The 19,164-nt window shown below is 43.3% G+C and overlaps 3 protein-coding genes across 3 annotated transcripts; 2 read left to right on the plus strand and 1 right to left on the minus strand.

Annotated features, from left to right (window-relative positions):
- Nucleotides 1-159: 159 nt before the first annotated feature.
- Nucleotides 160-4,839, minus strand: LOC136476814 (chaperone protein dnaJ 10-like). The gene is made up of 10 exons (XM_066474769.1): nucleotides 4,488-4,839; nucleotides 4,342-4,401; nucleotides 3,156-3,238; nucleotides 2,583-2,742; nucleotides 2,283-2,412; nucleotides 1,558-1,716; nucleotides 1,221-1,399; nucleotides 1,045-1,125; nucleotides 828-965; nucleotides 160-701 (listed from the first exon to the last, which is right to left on the minus strand). The coding sequence occupies exons 1-10, from the start codon at nucleotides 4,572-4,574 to the stop codon at nucleotides 606-608; spliced, it is 1,173 nt and encodes a 390-aa protein (XP_066330866.1). The 5' UTR covers nucleotides 4,575-4,839; the 3' UTR covers nucleotides 160-605.
- Nucleotides 4,840-8,330: 3,491 nt separating this feature from the next.
- On the plus strand, nucleotides 8,331-10,518 carry LOC136476815 (chitinase-like protein 1). The gene is made up of 3 exons (XM_066474770.1): nucleotides 8,331-8,809; nucleotides 9,421-9,577; nucleotides 9,670-10,518. Exons 1-3 carry the CDS (start codon nucleotides 8,473-8,475, stop codon nucleotides 10,073-10,075), a joined length of 900 nt encoding a protein of 299 aa, XP_066330867.1. The 5' UTR covers nucleotides 8,331-8,472; the 3' UTR covers nucleotides 10,076-10,518.
- Nucleotides 10,519-10,671: 153 nt separating this feature from the next.
- LOC136476813 (uncharacterized) lies at nucleotides 10,672-16,358 on the plus strand. The gene is made up of 15 exons (XM_066474768.1): nucleotides 10,672-10,888; nucleotides 10,974-11,089; nucleotides 11,276-11,366; nucleotides 11,908-12,035; nucleotides 12,375-12,445; nucleotides 12,570-12,612; nucleotides 12,710-12,806; nucleotides 12,931-13,014; nucleotides 13,216-13,337; nucleotides 13,482-13,548; nucleotides 14,370-15,000; nucleotides 15,178-15,223; nucleotides 15,394-15,479; nucleotides 15,581-15,639; nucleotides 15,879-16,358. The coding sequence occupies exons 1-15, from the start codon at nucleotides 10,806-10,808 to the stop codon at nucleotides 15,985-15,987; spliced, it is 1,833 nt and encodes a 610-aa protein (XP_066330865.1). The 5' UTR covers nucleotides 10,672-10,805; the 3' UTR covers nucleotides 15,988-16,358.
- The last annotated feature ends 2,806 nt before the right edge of the window (nucleotides 16,359-19,164 follow it).

Raw genomic sequence — 19,164 nt, forward strand, 5'->3', positions numbered from 1 at the left:
AAAGAGAGAAGGCCTCTTTACATGAAGTTCCAAATTCTTGCAGGAACAGAAGAAAAAAAAAAGAGCTTGCATTTCATGTGGTACTTCACTCGGTGAGATTCCGAACGCAATCCTCATTTTCAAGGCCCTGGCCCCTGGCTATAATACAGTGAAGGATCTTACAAGAATTGCAATAATCCACTGTATACTTTCCACGCATTTGTGCGAAAGCCTGAACAAACTTGTTTCATGGAAACCCTAGCCCCATTAACACCGGCTCCTGGATGATGGAAAACAATGACTAGAACTTCATTTCATTTCCCACGGATGCAAATGTAACCACTGTTTATGCTAAAATTGAACGAGTCGACAATAGAATAATGGACATCATAACATGTACACCTACAGCTGCATCGGTCAACAAATAGCAAAACACACCTGTACACAAGACACTGCTGCTATCGACAGTCCATGCATACACAGACCAAAATAACGGGAGTGCAGAGGACACCTGACAGACTCCTGTGTTTCCTCTACTTCAGGTTCAAACTGCGCATCATGCAAATGATCTAGTATTACAGGAAATGTTAAACAGAGCCAATAGGACAAGCAGATTTCATCTCGACTCATGGGATTCGATCCCTCTGTGCGCCAGGTGGAGCAGCTGGCATTGGGAATGGACAATAGACTCCGTTAACATGAGGTGCCTCCACATATGGGCTCTAGAAAACAGAAGAAAGCAAGTCAGTGGCTTGCATGAGAAAGAGTCAGGAAGCTTTTCCAAGATATCAATAACTTGATGGTGTTACAATGGCAAAGCAATCATGTTTACGAAGAGGAGCTGTTACCGGGACAGGAGGCTGATTAGGAGTGAACGGTGCCTCCCTCTTTGGGGATGAGTCAGGGGAGCTGCCATCATTGTCGTCCATGTTGTCTATATTCTTCACTTGTGACGTTTCCCCCTCGCTAGGGTTGAGCTTAACCCGCTAAGTGGAGCAAGAATAAAACTCAGATACTGGAAACGTCAACGGCTTTATTGCTATACAAACAGAAATTGAGCAATACCTGAAAAATTCTTCCTAAAGTTTTTAAGCCTTTAGCACGAAGGCGCAATTCCTCCTTCCTGGCACTACTGTCTTGAAGTACCTGGTATTGGTAGTGTTAGAAATCTACAGGTACACTAGCCATGTTAATAAAGTACTAATGGCTGCAAAGGGAAAGGTGCAGTTGTTGGGACAGACCATTTGACAGACATGGGATAATGTGGCTTCTATGTCAGCAACATTAAGCTTCCACAAGGAATCAACCATGACTTCCTTGTGGTTTTCCATGTACATTTCAAGTTCTGCCTCTGTGTACTGGCCCTCGGCACTCATATACTTCCTCAAGTCCTCTTGCAACTGCATAAGAGCTATTGCACCTGCCAAATAAGGAAACAACAATGTGTCAAAAACTAAGGAGACAACAAAATTCATGAAAAACATAGCACATCAACATAGATTATGCCAAAAACTGCATTATATGCTTCCAAAATTTTCAGACAAAACTCCAGTTAAACAATGATCAGTTCTACGTTACCTGTGGCAGCTGTTACTTGGGATTTGATAAAATGCCCTTTGTCTCTGAACCATTCAGCAATAAACGGAACCCCCAAAAACATCGCTTTCTTTCCAAGTTCTTTTGCAGCTTGCCTTGAATATACATAGCCAATAGTGTTCAACATAACAATTCCATATGCTGCCATATAAGCAAAACAGAACCAAAAGAGGGAAAAACTTCAGTTAACAGAGCACAACTTCTTACCTGGAAAGAACAGATTAAAAGAATAGCCTGAAGTGAACAAACATTGAGTGCATACTGATAACACTAAACAACAGGTTTGGCCAAAAAAAATATTTCCCATAGGATTATGACACTATCATAAACTTCAGGGATAAGGAAGAATGGCATATCTGCCAGCTGTGATCTTATGTACACCTTTTATTTCAGATAAGAGGTCGGTTTCAAACCTTATTTTCAGTTATTAGTTAAGAGGGCATTAAGAAATTCGAATGTGCTTCTCGTGCTTCTATTTTCTGCTGCATTTAGGCGAATAAACACAATAAGTGGTTGTTTTAAGAGTGATGTCAAATGCAGTAATACTTGTCAAGATATTTAACTATCTATTGAACCATATGATAAATAAAAGAGACAAGAAAAACTTATTCAATACCATACGCCAACTAAGAACACAGACAGCATGGGATTAAAAGGAAGAACATATTTAGCATTGAGGGACAGAAGGGATTCGTAACGGCTAAAACCTGCATTGCTAAGTTTGGACACCTCTGCTTCAGCATGCTGGATGAATTCTTTCTTATTTCCTTGAACATAAGTGTGTAGCCGGTTTTTCAGCGTCTCTGCAAGTTTTTCTTCCCGTTCCTTTTGAACAGCCTGCAGTTTTAGTTTTCCATTCAGCATGATATTATTGCAGAAAGAGTATGAAATGCAAAAGAAAAAAGAAAAACATGGATGGGATATTGACCAACCAACAACCATGATGATATTAAGTTATTAACCAACTATCTCGAAGTTTATATAACAATCCTGCTAAAGGAACATACCTGCATTCTCTCTTGCAGCTTTCTTGCATCAATCTGCTCATCTTCACCAAAATTATCAAGTGAAGCCATTGATGCCATTGCCAGTTGACCAATGTAATTCTCAAAAAGCTCACTACCAAATAGAATTGCAAAAATTGCTGCTGGATCAATAATTCCTTCCCTGTCAAATGTTGAAACCATGTGAGTAGGGATTTTGCTCTCTTATAAGATTATTTGCAGCATGAGTGAAATCACTGGTTAACCTAACAAAATCCCATCTTCGGTGGGAGAACATTATTTGCTCTAAAAAAGTTCCAAATACGATATCCATGATGGTTAATCATGAATCTTGACTCTATGAGCTTAACACCCTCCCCTTTTGGTACAGCATCTGTTTCCTACTCAAAAGATGCAGCAGAATCATGCCATTTGGTAGCACTCCGAAGCAGTGCCAAAAAAAAGAAGGCCTTGGACTGGTTTGGAACAACATGAAATAGTTTGTTTCACATAGGAATAGGAAATTTTCCCATGTTCCAACAAGCCCTAGTTCCTTTGACAAGCGGCAGCATGTAATTTATTTGTAATTGAACATACGTTGAGATGCCGTCTTTCCCATGTGAATCATAAGCTTGGCGCTGTGTGGGATCACTGAGAACTTGGTATGCTTCTCCTAGTTCCTGTTATGAAAATTCTATTGAGAACAAAATAGTATGCAAAGTTGCAAACAAAACTTTGGAAAGAGCATCATATCTTTCCTCATAAAGTAATGCCACGTAATGGTATCAAATCGTATTTTAAGACTGGTCATGAAGAATCATATAAGGTATATATAACCATTCAGTAGCAACGCGCAACATGTTCATTAGTGATGTAGAAGTGTTTTCACTGTAAGCATGCATCTATGTCACATATTCAGATAGAGGGAGAGAGTGTCACATATCACAGTTTGTCAGTATATAATATCACCAGAATCACAAGTAAAATGTCATCATAATTGTCCCTGCACACCGTCACAGACACCATACTAGTGAAATAGCCTAGCTCAATGCAACAAGTAAAGAGCATTCAACCTACATTGAGGATGTTATCTTTGGATAAAGGAGTTTGTTGCGGAATTGAGAAATTCACGTCTCAAGTATGAGCAATCCTATTTCTAAAAACAAGACAAATGAAAAGTCTCAATGCGACCTTTCTTTTTAAAATGACATTATGATACATGTATAATGTCTCCATTCTTAAAGCAGCAGCCAGATATTTTGTAGGCTACAAAGAAGAATGACTATCTAAATGTGCATTACAAAATGATATGGAGCAACTCTTCAGTATAAAACACTAAAACAGTAACAGAATGCGTCATATATGTCTGAATTAGATTTTGTTCACTCGTCAAAATTGTTGTTTAAGAACTAGATTCCTATTAATCATACTTCCTGTAATAGATTGTTTTGACTATCCTGTTAGCAATATTAAGGTATCATTGAAGTGAACAGTCGTTCAATAGCAAAGTGCTACGTCTAGCCACCAAATAAAACCTATTTAAACCAGAAAACCCGGCAGTTAGCACTGCCAAAACTTTTTGGGCATTGGTGTCGAGCAATAAGTCCCTAATCTGATTGAATCAAGGATTCTACACTACAGGCAGAGTAGCTCACAGCAGCATCTGTTAGCTGAGCCATTGAATCGAAGATTGTACACTACAGGCAGAGTAGCTCGCAGCAACATCTGTAAGCTAAGCAAAGTATAGATACCACAAGCTGAGAAATGGCAAAAACACCTATACCTGGAACTTCTCCGCGGCCTGCGGATCATTCGGGTTCTTATCGGGGTGGACCAGCCTCGCCTGCACAGACACAACAAGCAGCAGCGACAGGAATCAGATCAAACGCCCGCGGCAGAGCAAGCGGGAGCGAGGAGCCGGCCGCTTACCTTGACGTAGTACGCCTTCTTGATCTCGGACTCGGTGGCGGACGGGTCCACGCCCAGCACGTCGTAGTAGCGCGTATCCTTCACCATTTTGGCTCTCTCTGCTCAAGCGTCGATCTCCCCTCCGACTCCCACCGGATCAGTCTCCAGGTGGGAGCGGATCCGTCCGGGTATCCGGTTGGTGGAGAGGTGACCGGGTGCACCGGGTGGTGGGAGCTGGCGGCGGTGGCTGTGGCGGCGGCGGTGGGGGCGCCGGGGTCGGGGGAGAAGCCGGCTTTTGAGGTCCGGCCACGCACACAGCGCGTCGACTATGACTTTTTCTAAGAGTCTCTTTACTCAACAATCATGCGTTTTATGCGGTCTAACCCATGAATTTTTTTCATCGTACAATTAAGATTCAACAGTCTACATCCTTCTTTTACATCTGATCTTCTTTTATCTTCGTACAATCATAAATCATAAAACCATAAATTACGTATTATAAGAAATAAATTTTTCTACGAAAAGACAGAAGAGGAGGAAAAATCCTAACACGCGCAATTCTAATAGGCTGGAGCAGCCAGACAGGTTGAGGTGGTGCGCCAGCTTTCCATGTGCAGCATATGAACGGGGCTGGTGGAGTACTGACGACCATCCGGACAAATCCAGGTGCCGCAATTTTATTGATCACCGACGCATCTGGCAGTACTAGAAGGACGTGGGCAGACCTTTCAGCCTCGAGCAGCATGACAGGTCACAAGAAACAGGGCCTCGTTTAGATTGTAAATTTTTACAATTTGGACACTGTAGCATGTTTCGTTTGTATTTGATAAACTTTGTCCGATCATGGACTAACTAGGCTCAAAAGATTCGTCTCGTGATTTACAACCAAACTGTGCAATTAGTTATTTTTTTACCTACATTTAATGCTCCATGCATGTGTCCAAAAATTGATGTGGTGGAGAGAGAGTGAAAAAACTTGGAATTTGGAGGTGATCTAAGGAACCGTTTGGCCAGGCTACTGCCGGCTCCTGCCCCGGCACTGTAGCAGGGTGTCGGCCGCTGGGCGACCAACAGGAGGCTGCCGGAGCCGGAGCCAGCGGAGCTCGAATTTCTAGCTCCGGCTGCTGTGAGAAAAAAAGGCTTTGATGAACAGTGAAATACGTATATATAAACAGTGATTTCAGCGCAGGAGCCGGAGCCGCCCGCAGCCAGCCAAACGGGTCCTAAACAAGGCCCAGGACGGCGTGATGGAGCCGGTCACAAGAAACAGGATGGCGTGATGGAGCAGCATGACAGGGGCGAGCTCACCGGAGCCAGTCATCACATGTGAAAAAAGATAGAGAAAATCCAGGTGTTTTTTCCTTTAAAACGCACGTATGTTCTATAGCATTTTTGTTTTCTAAAGTTTACAGACAGAATTTTGTCAATTGCCACGCCCACGGGTACAGGCCATTGCTTATAAACCTTACTTTTCAGCAATAAATAGTATTTTTCTCTAACAATAAATCAGCCAACAGTATTTTTAATCATGGCTTATCAGCCAAGCGAACAGACCACAAGCTGCCAAGTTGGACTGGGCCCCACCCGTGGACTGTAGTCCAACGACGAAATCCATATGCCCCCCCACCCTCCATTTGCATTTTGCTAAATCCAAATAGTCCTAAATTACAGCTCAAAAGAAACTATAATTCAGGCCTACAGCTCAAAAGGAACAATTCGAGGTTAGGTATTTTAGCATATTAATAGGACACAACATGTCAACATTACACATAGGAATTAGTACTTAATAACGCAATAACAAAGCCTGATCGAGTGACTTCTCAAAACTAAAACTAGCATTTTGTAGGTGGGATAGGGCTTTAGACTTTGGATTAACAGAAATCCCACAATATTCCAAACCTACAAAAAAATGGTTCTAAACCCGCCATTTTGATTCTGGTTTTATGGCGATGGTAATTTTATTGAAAATTCTACGTTTAAGGATTGACCCGTCTCATCTTTTATTAGTATATGTGCACATTAGTTTAGTGTTGATTATTGCCAGTGATGATTACTTGAGAGAGGGGATAGATAGACCTAGTAAGATTTATAATTAATATCACAAACAAGTTACAGCAAGTCGATACGATGTCTTATCTTATAAAAGTTACAACAGGCTTAACCAACTAAGAGGAGCACCAAAGAAAGAAACTGCAGCAACCCAATTTACATCCTCTACTACTTACGCCAAATTTTTATCTGATATTTACTTTATTTAAACAAATAAGTTAATGTTGTCTATTTTAGTGGGAAAACGATTGAGTTACAAGGTTATAGGCTAAGGCCACCCTCAATAAGGCCCCCGGCGTTGCTAGGTGAGCTGAATGAGAGAAATAAAAAAATATTTTACTCTTTTTTTATCGTCTAGTTTCACATGTTCCTCTTTCAAATTCTCAAAAGACGTGTAAAATGTTTGACGATTTGTTCATCACTAGCGAACGGTTTCTCTCGTTGCTCTGTCATCCACGTGGACAAGGGATGTCTGGTGACGTGGCCTACCATTGCGGACACCTTTAGGCTGTGTTCAGCTGGTTGGTAGGCGGCTGGCTGGCTGGCCAGCCACCTCACGAAATCATTATTCACATCTTGCCAGAACAGTATTTTCCTCTCACAACAATCAGCCGGAACAGTATTTTTCAGTCCTGCCGAACAGACCCTTAATGTCTTAAACATATACCTATCTATTTCTATCTCTATCTTTATATGTATCTATATCTATATTTATATCTGTATCTGTATCTCTCCACTCTAGTTTATATTTGTATGTGTATCTCTATCTCTACCGAGTACTCCTTCCACTCTAGTTTATAAGACATTTTATTATACTGGTCAAGAGTCAAACTTTATAATCTTTGCTCAATCATTTTGCTAACAGCTCTTAACTATTATATACAAACTTGATAATATTATATCTATAGTAAAATTACTATCAAATAGTCATAATTTTATAACCATAAAAATATAATATAATATAGTTGCATGGTCGACGTGTAATTTAGAAGATTGTGCCACCAAAGAGAGTACTAGAGAGCAAATAGTCTCTTCCAACCCGTTTTTTTATTCTCAAAATGCTCTTGTGTGTTCCATGTCACGTATATGGTCCAGACTCACAACCCAACAGCTCGTGTCCAACGATGGTACGAAATCTAACTTCAAGACATATTAGATCATGTTAGTAGTCCATGGGCACGTTTGATAATATAATACTAAAAAGCGAAGTGATTTTTCCATCTGCCTTTCTTTTATAAAAAATGCGCTTGTATTCCATGTTGATCCGGAATCACGACCGTTCTCATGAGTTAGAACAAATCACATTTAAGAATGGTATAAAATCTAATTTCAAAACTTATTGAATTGCATTGCAACACATGATATTTTTACTAAGGCCTCCTTTGGAACGCAGGATTAAAAAATGATGGGGCAGGAAAAACGCAGAAATGGGATATGAATGTATATGCAAATCAGAGGAATGAAAAATGTAGGAAGTTTGTAGGAATAGGTGTTTGGATGACCTGCAGGAGAAATACACAAACACAAAGGAAAGTTTCCTCTATTTTTCCTACATGCAATTCGTGTGAACCTAACAGCACTATAGTGATTCAATCTCTAGGAATGTGAATCCTACATTTTCCTTTATTTTTTCTGCAATTCAAAGAGGGCCTAAACGATCATTGTAGAAGCACTTTACTAAACGATAATTGTGGAAGCACTTCAAAATTTCGAAAAACATAGGGCACAAAATGACGAGAATACCCCTGGCTGTGAGCAGCTAGTCATTAACAGGGTGACGGAGTGACAGCTCACCGTCTCCCTCCGCGTCGACGACGGTCGCTACCGTTTCCAGCCTCCTTTCGTCCTCCACTACCGTCTTTTTTCTCGCTCCCCGATTCCATCGAATCCTCGGCTCGCCGCGCCAGACAGTGTTGAGTTGGTTCGTCTGTGAGGAGAGAGACCACCCAAGACAGCGATGGTGGGGACGCGAGGGGCGGCATTGCTGCTGCTTCTGCTGGCCACTTCGGCGGTGGCGGGCGGCGAGAAGGTCTGCGACAAGGGGTGGGAGTGCAGCGGCAGCCGGTTCTGCTGCAACGAGACCATCGGCGACTTCTTCAAGGCGTACCAGTTCGAGGAGCTCTTCCCCAAGCGCGACTCCGATATCGCCCACGCCGCTGGCTTCTGGGATTACAAGGCCTTCATCACCGCCGCCGCGCTCTTTGAGCCCCGCGGGTTTGGCACCACCGGAGGCAAGGAGATGGGCATGAGGGAGGTCGCCGCCTTCCTCGGCCACGTCGGCGCCAAGACATCCTGTACTCTACGCTCTCTTCTCTTTGCTAACCACTCTATAATTGAGCAATCGGATGCCCTGGGATCGACTGATAGATTCAGATGATTTGGTTTTTGAACTGATCGCTTGATGCAGGCGTGCTCACTAGTAGAATTCGCGCTCTAGGCATTTAGGCATGTTCTTGTATGCTGAGATCTGTAGCTAGATTTTTGTAGATGAGTATAGGATTCGAGGAAAAGATGATTTGCCTGATATTGAATTGAGGATCTCAATTATCTGGCCTTCTCCAAAGAATTTCACAGAATACCTTGAGCACTAGGATCACAAACACAGACAATGGAAACACGTGTTGTTTGTTTCATTTCAGTAATATCTAACTGTCGAATGCAATGGCATACCCTGTGATAGTTCTTACAGTATCTGGGTTTTAGATCTGCCATCCAGTTTTTAATCCAGGAAAACAAACTGTAATAGATTTTAGTTTGATCTAGTTGTGACTTATGAGGCTAGCCAGGTTGGATTTACACACTGTAGTTCTGTTTGATTGATTGGAAACGTTGTGTAGATTAATCTGAATTTCGTCTGATATTATTATTATAATACACTAAATACTGGAATGATGTGTTCGGTTAGGTGGATACAAGGAAGCGCCTGATGGTGAAACAGCTTGGGGGCTTTGCTACAACCACGAATTGAGCCCAAGCCAGAGCTATTGTGATGATAGAAACGAATTATACCCTTGTGTTGAAGGAGTTGAGTACTATGGCCGAGGTGCTCTTCCTGTTTACTGGTGAGGGTGATATGCCCTGTCTTCACTTCTGTTGGTTATGAGTTGAGCAAGTTAAGTGATTGACGATTAGCTATGCTGTTGATGTTTCCCAGGAACTACAACTACGGTTTTGTTGGGAAGGGTATCAAGCAGGATTTGTTGAACCACCCAGAGCTACTGGAACAGAATGTCACACTTGCATTTGAAGCAGCCATTTGGAGGTGGATGACTCCAATGAAGAGGAAGCAGCCATCTGCTCATGATGTGTTTGTTGGTAACTGGAAACCCACCAAGAAGGACACATTATCCAAGAGGTATCCTGGCTTTGGTGCTACCATGAACATCCTGTATGGTGATGCCATCTGTGGTAAAGGATCCACCGATAAGATGAACTTCATTATATCCCATTACCAACATTATCTCGGCTTGATGGGAGTTGGCCGCGAGCACTCTGGAGATAACTTGGATTGTGGTGACCAGGTGGCTTTCAATCCATCATCAGAGAGTTCTGACTTCTAAGAAATATGTTTAAAAAATCCTTGAATGCTTGGCTTCCCCAGGCTATAGAGACCATATCTGTGAAACAATGCAATGTACTATTGAAGCAGAGAATTAAAATCCAGTTATGTGTCAAATGCACTGTAAATTATGCTGTCTCCGTTGTTGCTTATTCTTTTCAGATGTCATGTATATTGTTTCAGCAATAACCTTTTTCTTTGTAGGTTGGCCCCTTTTGTTTTGAGCTAGTATAGTTTAATCCGTCACTTCTAGTTGAGCTAAGCTTCAAATTAGGGTCTCATGGGTTGCTTTGCTTTATGAATTCAGTCAATTGACGGTGCATGCTTTTTGTCTTTTGGGTCATTTTGTATTTCATATTATTCTTGCAAGTCTATTTTGAGAGGCACAATTTTGGAGAACTCTTCATCTTGTAAAATCATAAACAAAAAGACAAGGTATGTTTGTGCCACAGTGAAAAAGACATCAAAGACAGTGAAATTTCATTGTGAATTACAGAGATAAGCAAGGGTCTTTGGAGGCATAGCTGTAGGACAAAAAATGTAGGGATAAATATCTTTGGAACACAGCTTATCCAAGTGACTTCGTGGGGACCGGAAGTTGGCAACCACACATGGATAGCCAGGCATAGATAGCCTGACTAGTGGGTTGTGTCCTTTTCTTTTCTTTTTCTTCATTTCAGAGCTGTGGCAGGCTGGTAGCTGTTACTAGAGAAGGCAAGCCGGGAAAGGGGATGGAGCTCACCAATATCCCCTATATTGCGTCGTCTTCCTCCTCCAGCTGCTTCTACTACAGCTACAGTAGCCGTGCCTGCAGGTGATGTTAGAGAACTCTCATTCCTGTTTGCAGATGCAGTCTCGTCTACATGGAAACAAATAACCTGAGAAGTCATTATGTACAGAGGTAGAAGAGATGGGAAGCTGGTAATAAAAGCTTCTGCAGCTGGTAGTAAGCGTGCTGCTGATTCAGTATGTTCACAACTCTCTCAGCAGCAGGAAATTGAAGATTCCATTTCAGGTACACATCGCAGTTCTTATGCTTTGTGTTTCAGTTAGAACCTCATATATCACTTGGTTCCAAATCATTTTTGCTGAAGCTGTAAATATTTTAATGACAATGGGAAACTTTTTGTTGCTTGGGCTGATGCCAGACCATGGAAATTAGTATAGTCAACTCAAAGTTTCTCTTCTCTGGTGGCTCCAGGTCCCAGATCATCCTGGCGTATAAGAAGGAGAGACTTTGCTTCTGCCATTTTACTCCCTTTTCTGATTCCTCGTATTAACATCTCTATTGCGTAAGTGCATTATTATCACTGAATTTAGCTATTCAGCTCTTAAAATTACCAACCGACATTCAAAAGAGCATCTTCTTGATGTTTCAAATGGTAAATACTGTGTGAACATGGATTTAGAAGGAGAAGCATGTAATGAGCCATATTTGAAAGAAGGAGATTTGGAAGCATACTGGGCTAAATAGATGAAGCTCGCCTACAAGCTCACAGGATCTCTGAAAACAAGTGCTCTCCCTTCCTTTCTTGGATAGATTTGTGTACATAGTTTGGTCCAGCCTGCCGCTACCTGTTTCCGTCTTTGCTGCTGTTTTTTGTTCTGTCTCTTTTGTACAGTTGGTTCTTTTTGGTTTAATAAATTACTAACAGTGGGGGCTTCCCCTGCTGTTGTTCTTTCAAAAAGAAGAAGGAGAAGCATGTATTGAGCCATAGTCGAATCTAGTAAACTTGGAACAGTGATCTAGTAAAGGAAAGATCCTAAAATCTGTTTCTTGCTCCTAAAACAATAGTTTTATTTATAAGAGAAGTTATCTGGTTGATTGCACAGGGCTGAGATATATGATGCATCAATTATTCGAAGTGGTGTGAGGAATGTTTTAACCAAAGCCAAAGCTGCTGGTGTGCTTCGATTGGTTTTCCATGATGCAGGGACTTTCGAAATTGGTGACAAATCAGGTTAGCCTCTTAACACCATGGTTGATTTCAGGTTGAAGTAGTACACTATCAAATTCTTTGGACTAAGAAAACTGATAGGTTTTTTAGTAGCATTTGTATAAGAAAACTTCTTAATATAATGATACACATCTCTTCTGTGTTTTCGAGAAAAAAAAGCCTTTGTCTATGAAAATGATGCAAAATGGTATTGTTAAGGAGATATAAATTCTATTTGTAAAAGGAAAGAAATAACACCATTTGTGGTGCATACACTGGTAAGATTGCTATCTCATTGCTATATTAGTTCAGCAAAGAGACATATTTTCCTTTCCTCAGACTACCAATATTGATACCTTTCAGGTGGCATGAATGGCTCCATAATTTATGAAGTTGACAGACCTGAAAATACTGGGCTAAATAGATCCATAAAGGTGTACTCCCCCTACCCCACACAAATTGCTTTATCTTTACTTATTTTCTTGAATAATATCATATCCTTCTTGATACTATCTTTCCTTTAGTTGATGTGTATTTAATTGCCTCATAATTGAACAGATACTAAGAAAAGCAAAAGAAGGAATTGACAACGTTCATAAAGGTATGTAAATTATGCCATTTGCTGGCTTGCACTTTCTTTATGGACTCCAGTTTCGGTGTTTCACATGAGTCAAATTTCCTGCTGTTTCTGCTGACAGTGTCATGGGCGGATTTGATTGCCGTGGCTGGTGCTGAGGCAGTTGCGCTCTGTGGTGGGCCTGAGATTCCAGTAAGGCTAGGAAGATTAGATTCTAGGTGAGACATCACAGTGAATTTTTATTTTACTACTTTAACCTACAATTTAAGAAAGCTATATATTCCAGATTGTGTTTTGTCTCTGTATCAGTAGTTTTCTGAAGAACTCATTTTTTTTTTGCAGCACTGCTGATCCAACTGGTAAACTTCCTGAAGAAACATTGGACGCAACTTCCTTAAAAACATTATTCAGCAAGAAGGGCTTTTCGTGAGTTGTCCTTTTTCTCAAATTATATATATTTTGTGAATTCCAGTTCTTAATTTTGGTCTATTTTGTGGACCTCAGCTCCTCTGACCTGGCAATATTTGAACAGATTTTATGTTTAATCCCTCTGCCTTCTAGCCATTGCTCCATAAACCAGGTTGTGTTAATTAGACTCTGTCTAAAGTTATATTTGGTACTTAACAGGGTGCAGGAGATGGTTGTTTTATCTGGAGCACACACAATTGGAGGTAAAGGATTTGGGAGTCCAATTGTTTTCGATAACACCTATTTCAAGGTGCTCCTTGAGAAGCCGCAAACATCTTCAAGTAAGTGCATGCCCTTATTAATTGTTTCGATCCTGTTTCTATCTCCCTTGGACTTTCGAGAGGACTTGTCCATCATAACCCATTTGATGTTTATGCTTAATCATCAAAACTTACTGTGTGGGCTTATCGTGTTCCTTTGTGAAGCTGGCATGGCGGCAATGGTTGGGCTGCGCACGGACTGGGCACTCACCGAAGATGACGAGTGCTTAAGGTAGTTTGATGAAATATGAACTACACCGCCTTTCCTCGATAACATCTCTTTCCCTCAAGTACTAATTCCGTAAGAAAAATTTAGCATGTGGCTACATGGAATTAGATGGGCCAAGAAAATGCTAAATGTTGCATGCTTGAAATCTGCAGATGGATCAGGGTCTATGCAGAGGACCAAGCTAGATTTTTCGACGACTTCAGGGATGCATACATCAAGCTCGTAGACAGTGGAGCCTCGTGGAGAACAGCTTAATTAGAACTATCTATTTCTCTATACAATGTTAATGAATCTCCCCCCGTACCAGTGTCTCTTTTGGAACATACGAGTCACACTGAAATTTTACCAAAACACAAAGCATTTTGTTTGCAGAAGGTTAATCGGAAAAAGGCTCTATTTTAGATTCATCCAACCTGTATTCTCCCCAGCCATGAATCAACGATTTCTTGCACATAACTTGTGAGACAAGAGTTTACAAATTGTTATTCCCTCGGTCCCAAAACAAAACAATCTCTAGAATCACCCTAAGTAGACAATTTCAAATCTGACAAGCTTTATAAGAAATGGTAACAATATTTATGAGTAAGTACATTTTGAAAATATATTTCATGATATATCTAGTGAAAAAAAATATTTCTGTTAATTCAAATTAATGGAAATGAGGTTACTCGGGTGGAAAAAAAATCTAGTGAAAAAAATTAGTTAAATTTAGCGTCATAAAAATTAATACTAGTTTCTATAATAGTTTGATTTAGAATAATTTAATAAACTAATTTAATTTGGGACGGAAGAGTACTGAAAAAATAACTGGTTCACTCCGACAGCACAGCATGCCAGGAGGAACCACACATCTTTGTCCATGTGTACAACGCGCTCCAAGTCTCGAACACGATAAGCTCCTACAGCCAGTGGTTGGTTTCATGCGCGGCTGAAGCTGTAGCAGGCGATGGAATGAGGCTCGCCGCAGCCAAGCCTGGAGCCATCTCCCTCTCCGAACGCCAGCCGATCGCGATCCCCATCCCCACATGCAGCTCCAGCTGCAAGCAGGCCAAGACGAAGAGCCGTAGCGACCGTCTGGCATGGAGGGTCGCAGTGGCAAGCGGCGACGCCGAGGCTGACGGTGCCGAGGCGGGCGCTGGCGCGGGCCAGGCACCGACGGCGCGAGCGGGGCGGCGGGCCCGGCTGTCGGCGAGGCGGCGGGAGCGCGTCTCGCTGCCGGACGGCGTCTCCGGCGTCGGCGTCGGCGAGTTCCTGCGCCACCCGGACGCCGTGGAGTCCCTCCTCAACACCGGCGCGCTCGAGAGCTTCGCGCCCGCGCCCGCGGGGTCCGGGCCCGGCACGTTCACCTGCGCGCTGCGCCGCATCGGGCTCCTCGGCTTCGAGGTCGCGCCAGTGCTCGACCTCCGCGTCGCCCCGACCAGCACCGACTGCACCATTGAGATGCTGTCGTGCAGGGTACGTGACCGCCGCCTCAGGCCGCACGTGTATTCATCGCTATCCATTACACTCTATCACACGTGGATTGAGTGGATACACATGCATCCAAACAACACCTCCATGATTTTCTGATCCTCGTCTCCTCTAGGGATCGGAACATTCACTGATCTGAGCTTCTTCCCTGCATGTTTTCAGTTTGAGGGTTCAGAAGCACTCGAGCAGCAGAATGAATTCTTTTCAGGTAAGTTCAGGCGTCTGTTCATCACTTGTGCCACCGATTAGCCATTCTGAAAATCAAGTGTTCTTCCACAATCAATGTGAATGTGATCGATTAGCTATTCTGCAAAATCTATGATGCGTTCTTCTTCTTCCCCCATCATTCGGATTTCTGAAACTACTGAATTTTGGCAGCGTTTATGAGTAACCATATAACGTGGAGCGACGATGCCGAGGAGCCCTGCCTAGACATCGATGTCAGCTTGGAGGTCACTCTGGAGGTATGCTTTCCATTCACTACTCGGCTGTAAGGTTTCTTATATTCTTTTTTTTTCCAAGTTAGAATATACGAAGCTAATAGTGTGCTGATTGCAATTTACAGGTCTACACTAAGCCATTCAGCATGCTTCCACTGTCAGCAGTGGAGAAACCAGGCAACCTGTATGTATGCCTGCCTGTACATTCTTCACATTTCCATGTGTTATTTAGGAGCAAACTCTGGAAGAGAGCACCAGTGCCACCTGAATCTTGTTAAAAACTAGTAGCTCTGAAAGACCCCATGCAGACACTTTACCGACTAATAGAAATTATGATGGTTCATATTGTATTGTGAATTGTGATCAGTTTTCACAATTCATAATGACACTTGGATTTGACATTTCCACTGAATTCTGTTGCAGTTTGATGCAAGGCCTGCTGGACATGCTTGTTCCCATGCTGGGAGAGCAGTTGCTGAGGGACTACCATTCCTGGGTTCAGCTTCAGCAGCAGCAGCATGAATCGTCTTGAGGCAGTCTCACTTCTTGTTAATGAAATATGCGTTAAGTCGTGTTCTTGAAAAAAAAGGGGTCTTGATGAGATTGAGGCAGACGACCGGCCATCCTTCAGAGATCTGGGAAGGAGTTCTGGGGATCCATGCTCGGGATGGTTCATTGCAAAATTGGTTGCTCATGTATATACAGTACAGCTGTCGAAGGATTTAGCAAATCCAGATATAAAAGAATTCCTGAATCAAGATGCTCGATTTTGGTGCACCAACTGGCCATCAATTTGTGCTTGTGTGCAGTACTTCATCAGTAAATAAAAATTCTGCTGTTTTTACTTCATCAATGTATCCAATACGTCCTCCAGTAAATAAAAACTCTGCTGTTATTACTTCATCAGTAAGTGAAAAAGTACAGAGGCACAGCAATAACAAATTGATTCAAGTCAGCAGTACAAAAATAACTAAAGCACAATAAAAAGTTCGGTTGCCGGGACCTCGAACCCGGGTCTCTCGGGTGAGAGCCGAGTATGACTACAACGGAGCTGTTGGAACGTGTAAAACGGAAATTTATTTGTTTCATGCAAAAAATTCTGAAAGCATATACTACTAAATAACGGCAAAACTAACATAAATAATTCTCCGATCTAAATCCGAGTTTCTAGACAGAGATTTTTTTTCTGATATTCTTGTGCAGTTGTACGTGCAGGGTGCCAGGGTAGGATATGAATTAGTGAAATCTGTCGAACATAGATTATCGGAAGATTACAGTAGGATAACCCGATTACTTCAAGGAGTCCAAGTGCTCAACACTGTTCGTTTGGCTGTGGCTTGTCGTAAACGATCGTAAATTTTCAGCCGGAACAGTATTTTTCTCTCACACAAACTAGCCAGCAGTACTTTTTCACGAACCAGCAACGATACGAACGAGCCAACCGAACTCGTACAAGCAATCTTGAAACCAGCAAGCCAAGCACCTGCATGGCGTGGATTGGTAGAGCTTGATCAACAGACGGGCGACGCCAGTCCTGCACCTGCATGACGCTTCACGCTGTCAACAGCACAACGATCAAGTTTAAACCAGACCGAATGTCATAGTTACGTGGGCTAAATTTTCTACAATCTCACATCAACCCACCTGAACCATTACGGAATACGGACCAAATTCAAACCGGACAGGATTTCAATTTCATCCAACCTAAAAATAATCCATCGGCGTCCCCAGCTCTATATTCTGACTCCTGATCCATCCCAACCGCATAATATATGCAGGGTAGGCACGGAGCCAGCGGTGGGGCTACCCTACCGCTCGCGAGCAAACGAAGCCCCTTGAGCCGTCGTCTGAAATTTCAGCTGTAGATGTACAGGTAGGAGGGGCTGAGATTTGCTGAACCTCTTTTCTTACTAATTGCCGTTGTTTAGCCCTTTCTAAATTTTTTCCTAACTTCGTCCCTGACGCAGGGTGCAAGGTACCTCAACACAAGGACCCGAACGTGGCCAAGTATCTCTAATCACGACAAGTCAGCATATGTGGATTCTGTTGGAGAAGTGAAGACAACCGGTTCATCTGGTGCATCCAACAAGCTCAAACTCGCAGATGGGCGTGGGCCTGGGCCAGCCAGACTTGCAGCTTGGGCCTCTAAAAAACAGGGCCTAGATAATTCTGAATGTTTGCGTTCTTAGATTTCACATAAAGTTTGTGGCAATGGTTGGTTTTCACTCATTTTATTCTTTGCTCTTCATTCCCTCCTTCACATTATCCCAACAAAATGGCATCCGAACAGCCCAAAATACTTGCCATATACTCCGCATGTAATACTGTCGTATGCATCGGTTAGACGCATAAAATACTGAAATGCTATGGTGAGTACGTCCGATCCTCCGATCCGGACACTCGTGTTCGTAGGCCGCAACACCAGCCCAATAGCTCGATAGTCATAACCTCTCGTCCACAAGTTCTTAACCGTAGCTTGCTGTCTCCATTCTCTAGAAAAAAATCACCACAGCTCGAGCCATGGGCGGACCTACAGTTGTGTCCGGGTATTCCTAGGCATACCCAACATTTTTGAGAAAAAATTTAGTAGTTCTTAGAGGTATATACATGTACAATATAGTTAAGGTCTCAAAATTGCGACTCTTCACTATTTTCTGCCTGTAATTCGCATCTAACTGAAAAGCAGCCCACAGGCCACACCTAACCGGATGGCCCAATGGCCCATCTGGCCTTCCCACTCCCTAATCTCCAATTCACCACTCCCCAAACCCATCAGGAGGCTGCCGTAGGGGTAGGGCAGCCAGCAGCTTGGAACATTCGAGTTCGACGGACGCGGAATCGCGCCGCGCCGCCGCTCGCGGCGCCGGCGCCTCCCGTCCCCCCTTGCCGCCCCGCTCCCCCCGGCAGCTGCGAAGCCAGAGCTGCTCGCTCGGCACGACCCGAGCCGCAGGAGCCGGTGAGCCCGACTGCTCCAGTACCTCGATTTGATTTTTTCGTTCAGAGGTAATCAAAATTCAAATCCCTTTGGCCTTTGCTATGTTCAGAGGTAATCAAAATTCAAATGTCTTGGCTCTTGTGAACTTTTTATGTTGTTCATCCAAATATTTTCTTGCCATGGGCATACCCTACTCTAAAATCCTGGGTCCGCCACTGGCTCGAGCAGACGCGCTCCACTATGACCGTGCTCCGCCGCGCTGCCCTGGTGTTCTCCACGGCGACCGGAGGCCCGACGGCTAGCATCTCCACCGTGCCAGAGCGCGGCCACCCGCCTTGATCCCTCTCCATCGCGCCTCTCGGCTGTCTGCCTTCCACCCTCTCCACCGTGCCTCTGGCCCGCCGCGGTCTTCTCCAGCTCGTCGACCGCCTTCTCCACCAGAGCAGCGATAGCTCATGCCGGACCCGCCATGGCCTTCTCCCCAGGAGCGGCAATAGCTCACGCCAGCACAAGATCTCGGGAGCGTCACCATCAAGCGCCGCACCGATCCACCTTGCCCGTCGCAGAAGGAGAAGCAGGGGAGGCCTACGCATGCGCCTGTACCCCCATCCACCTCACGTTGTCGGCAGAAAGGGGAGGCCTGCACCACCGTAGTTCCCCATCAAGTAGGTCATGGCCGTGCGGCGATGCCGTGTTTCAAGTGTTTCTAGAAGTTTTCAGACATGTTGCAAGCTTATGTTTTAAGTGTTTCAGTTGTTTCAGATGTATGTTTTA

This window comes from Miscanthus floridulus, chromosome 8, assembly GCF_019320115.1.
Source record: "Miscanthus floridulus cultivar M001 chromosome 8, ASM1932011v1, whole genome shotgun sequence".
NCBI lineage: Eukaryota > Viridiplantae > Streptophyta > Magnoliopsida > Poales > Poaceae > Miscanthus > Miscanthus floridulus.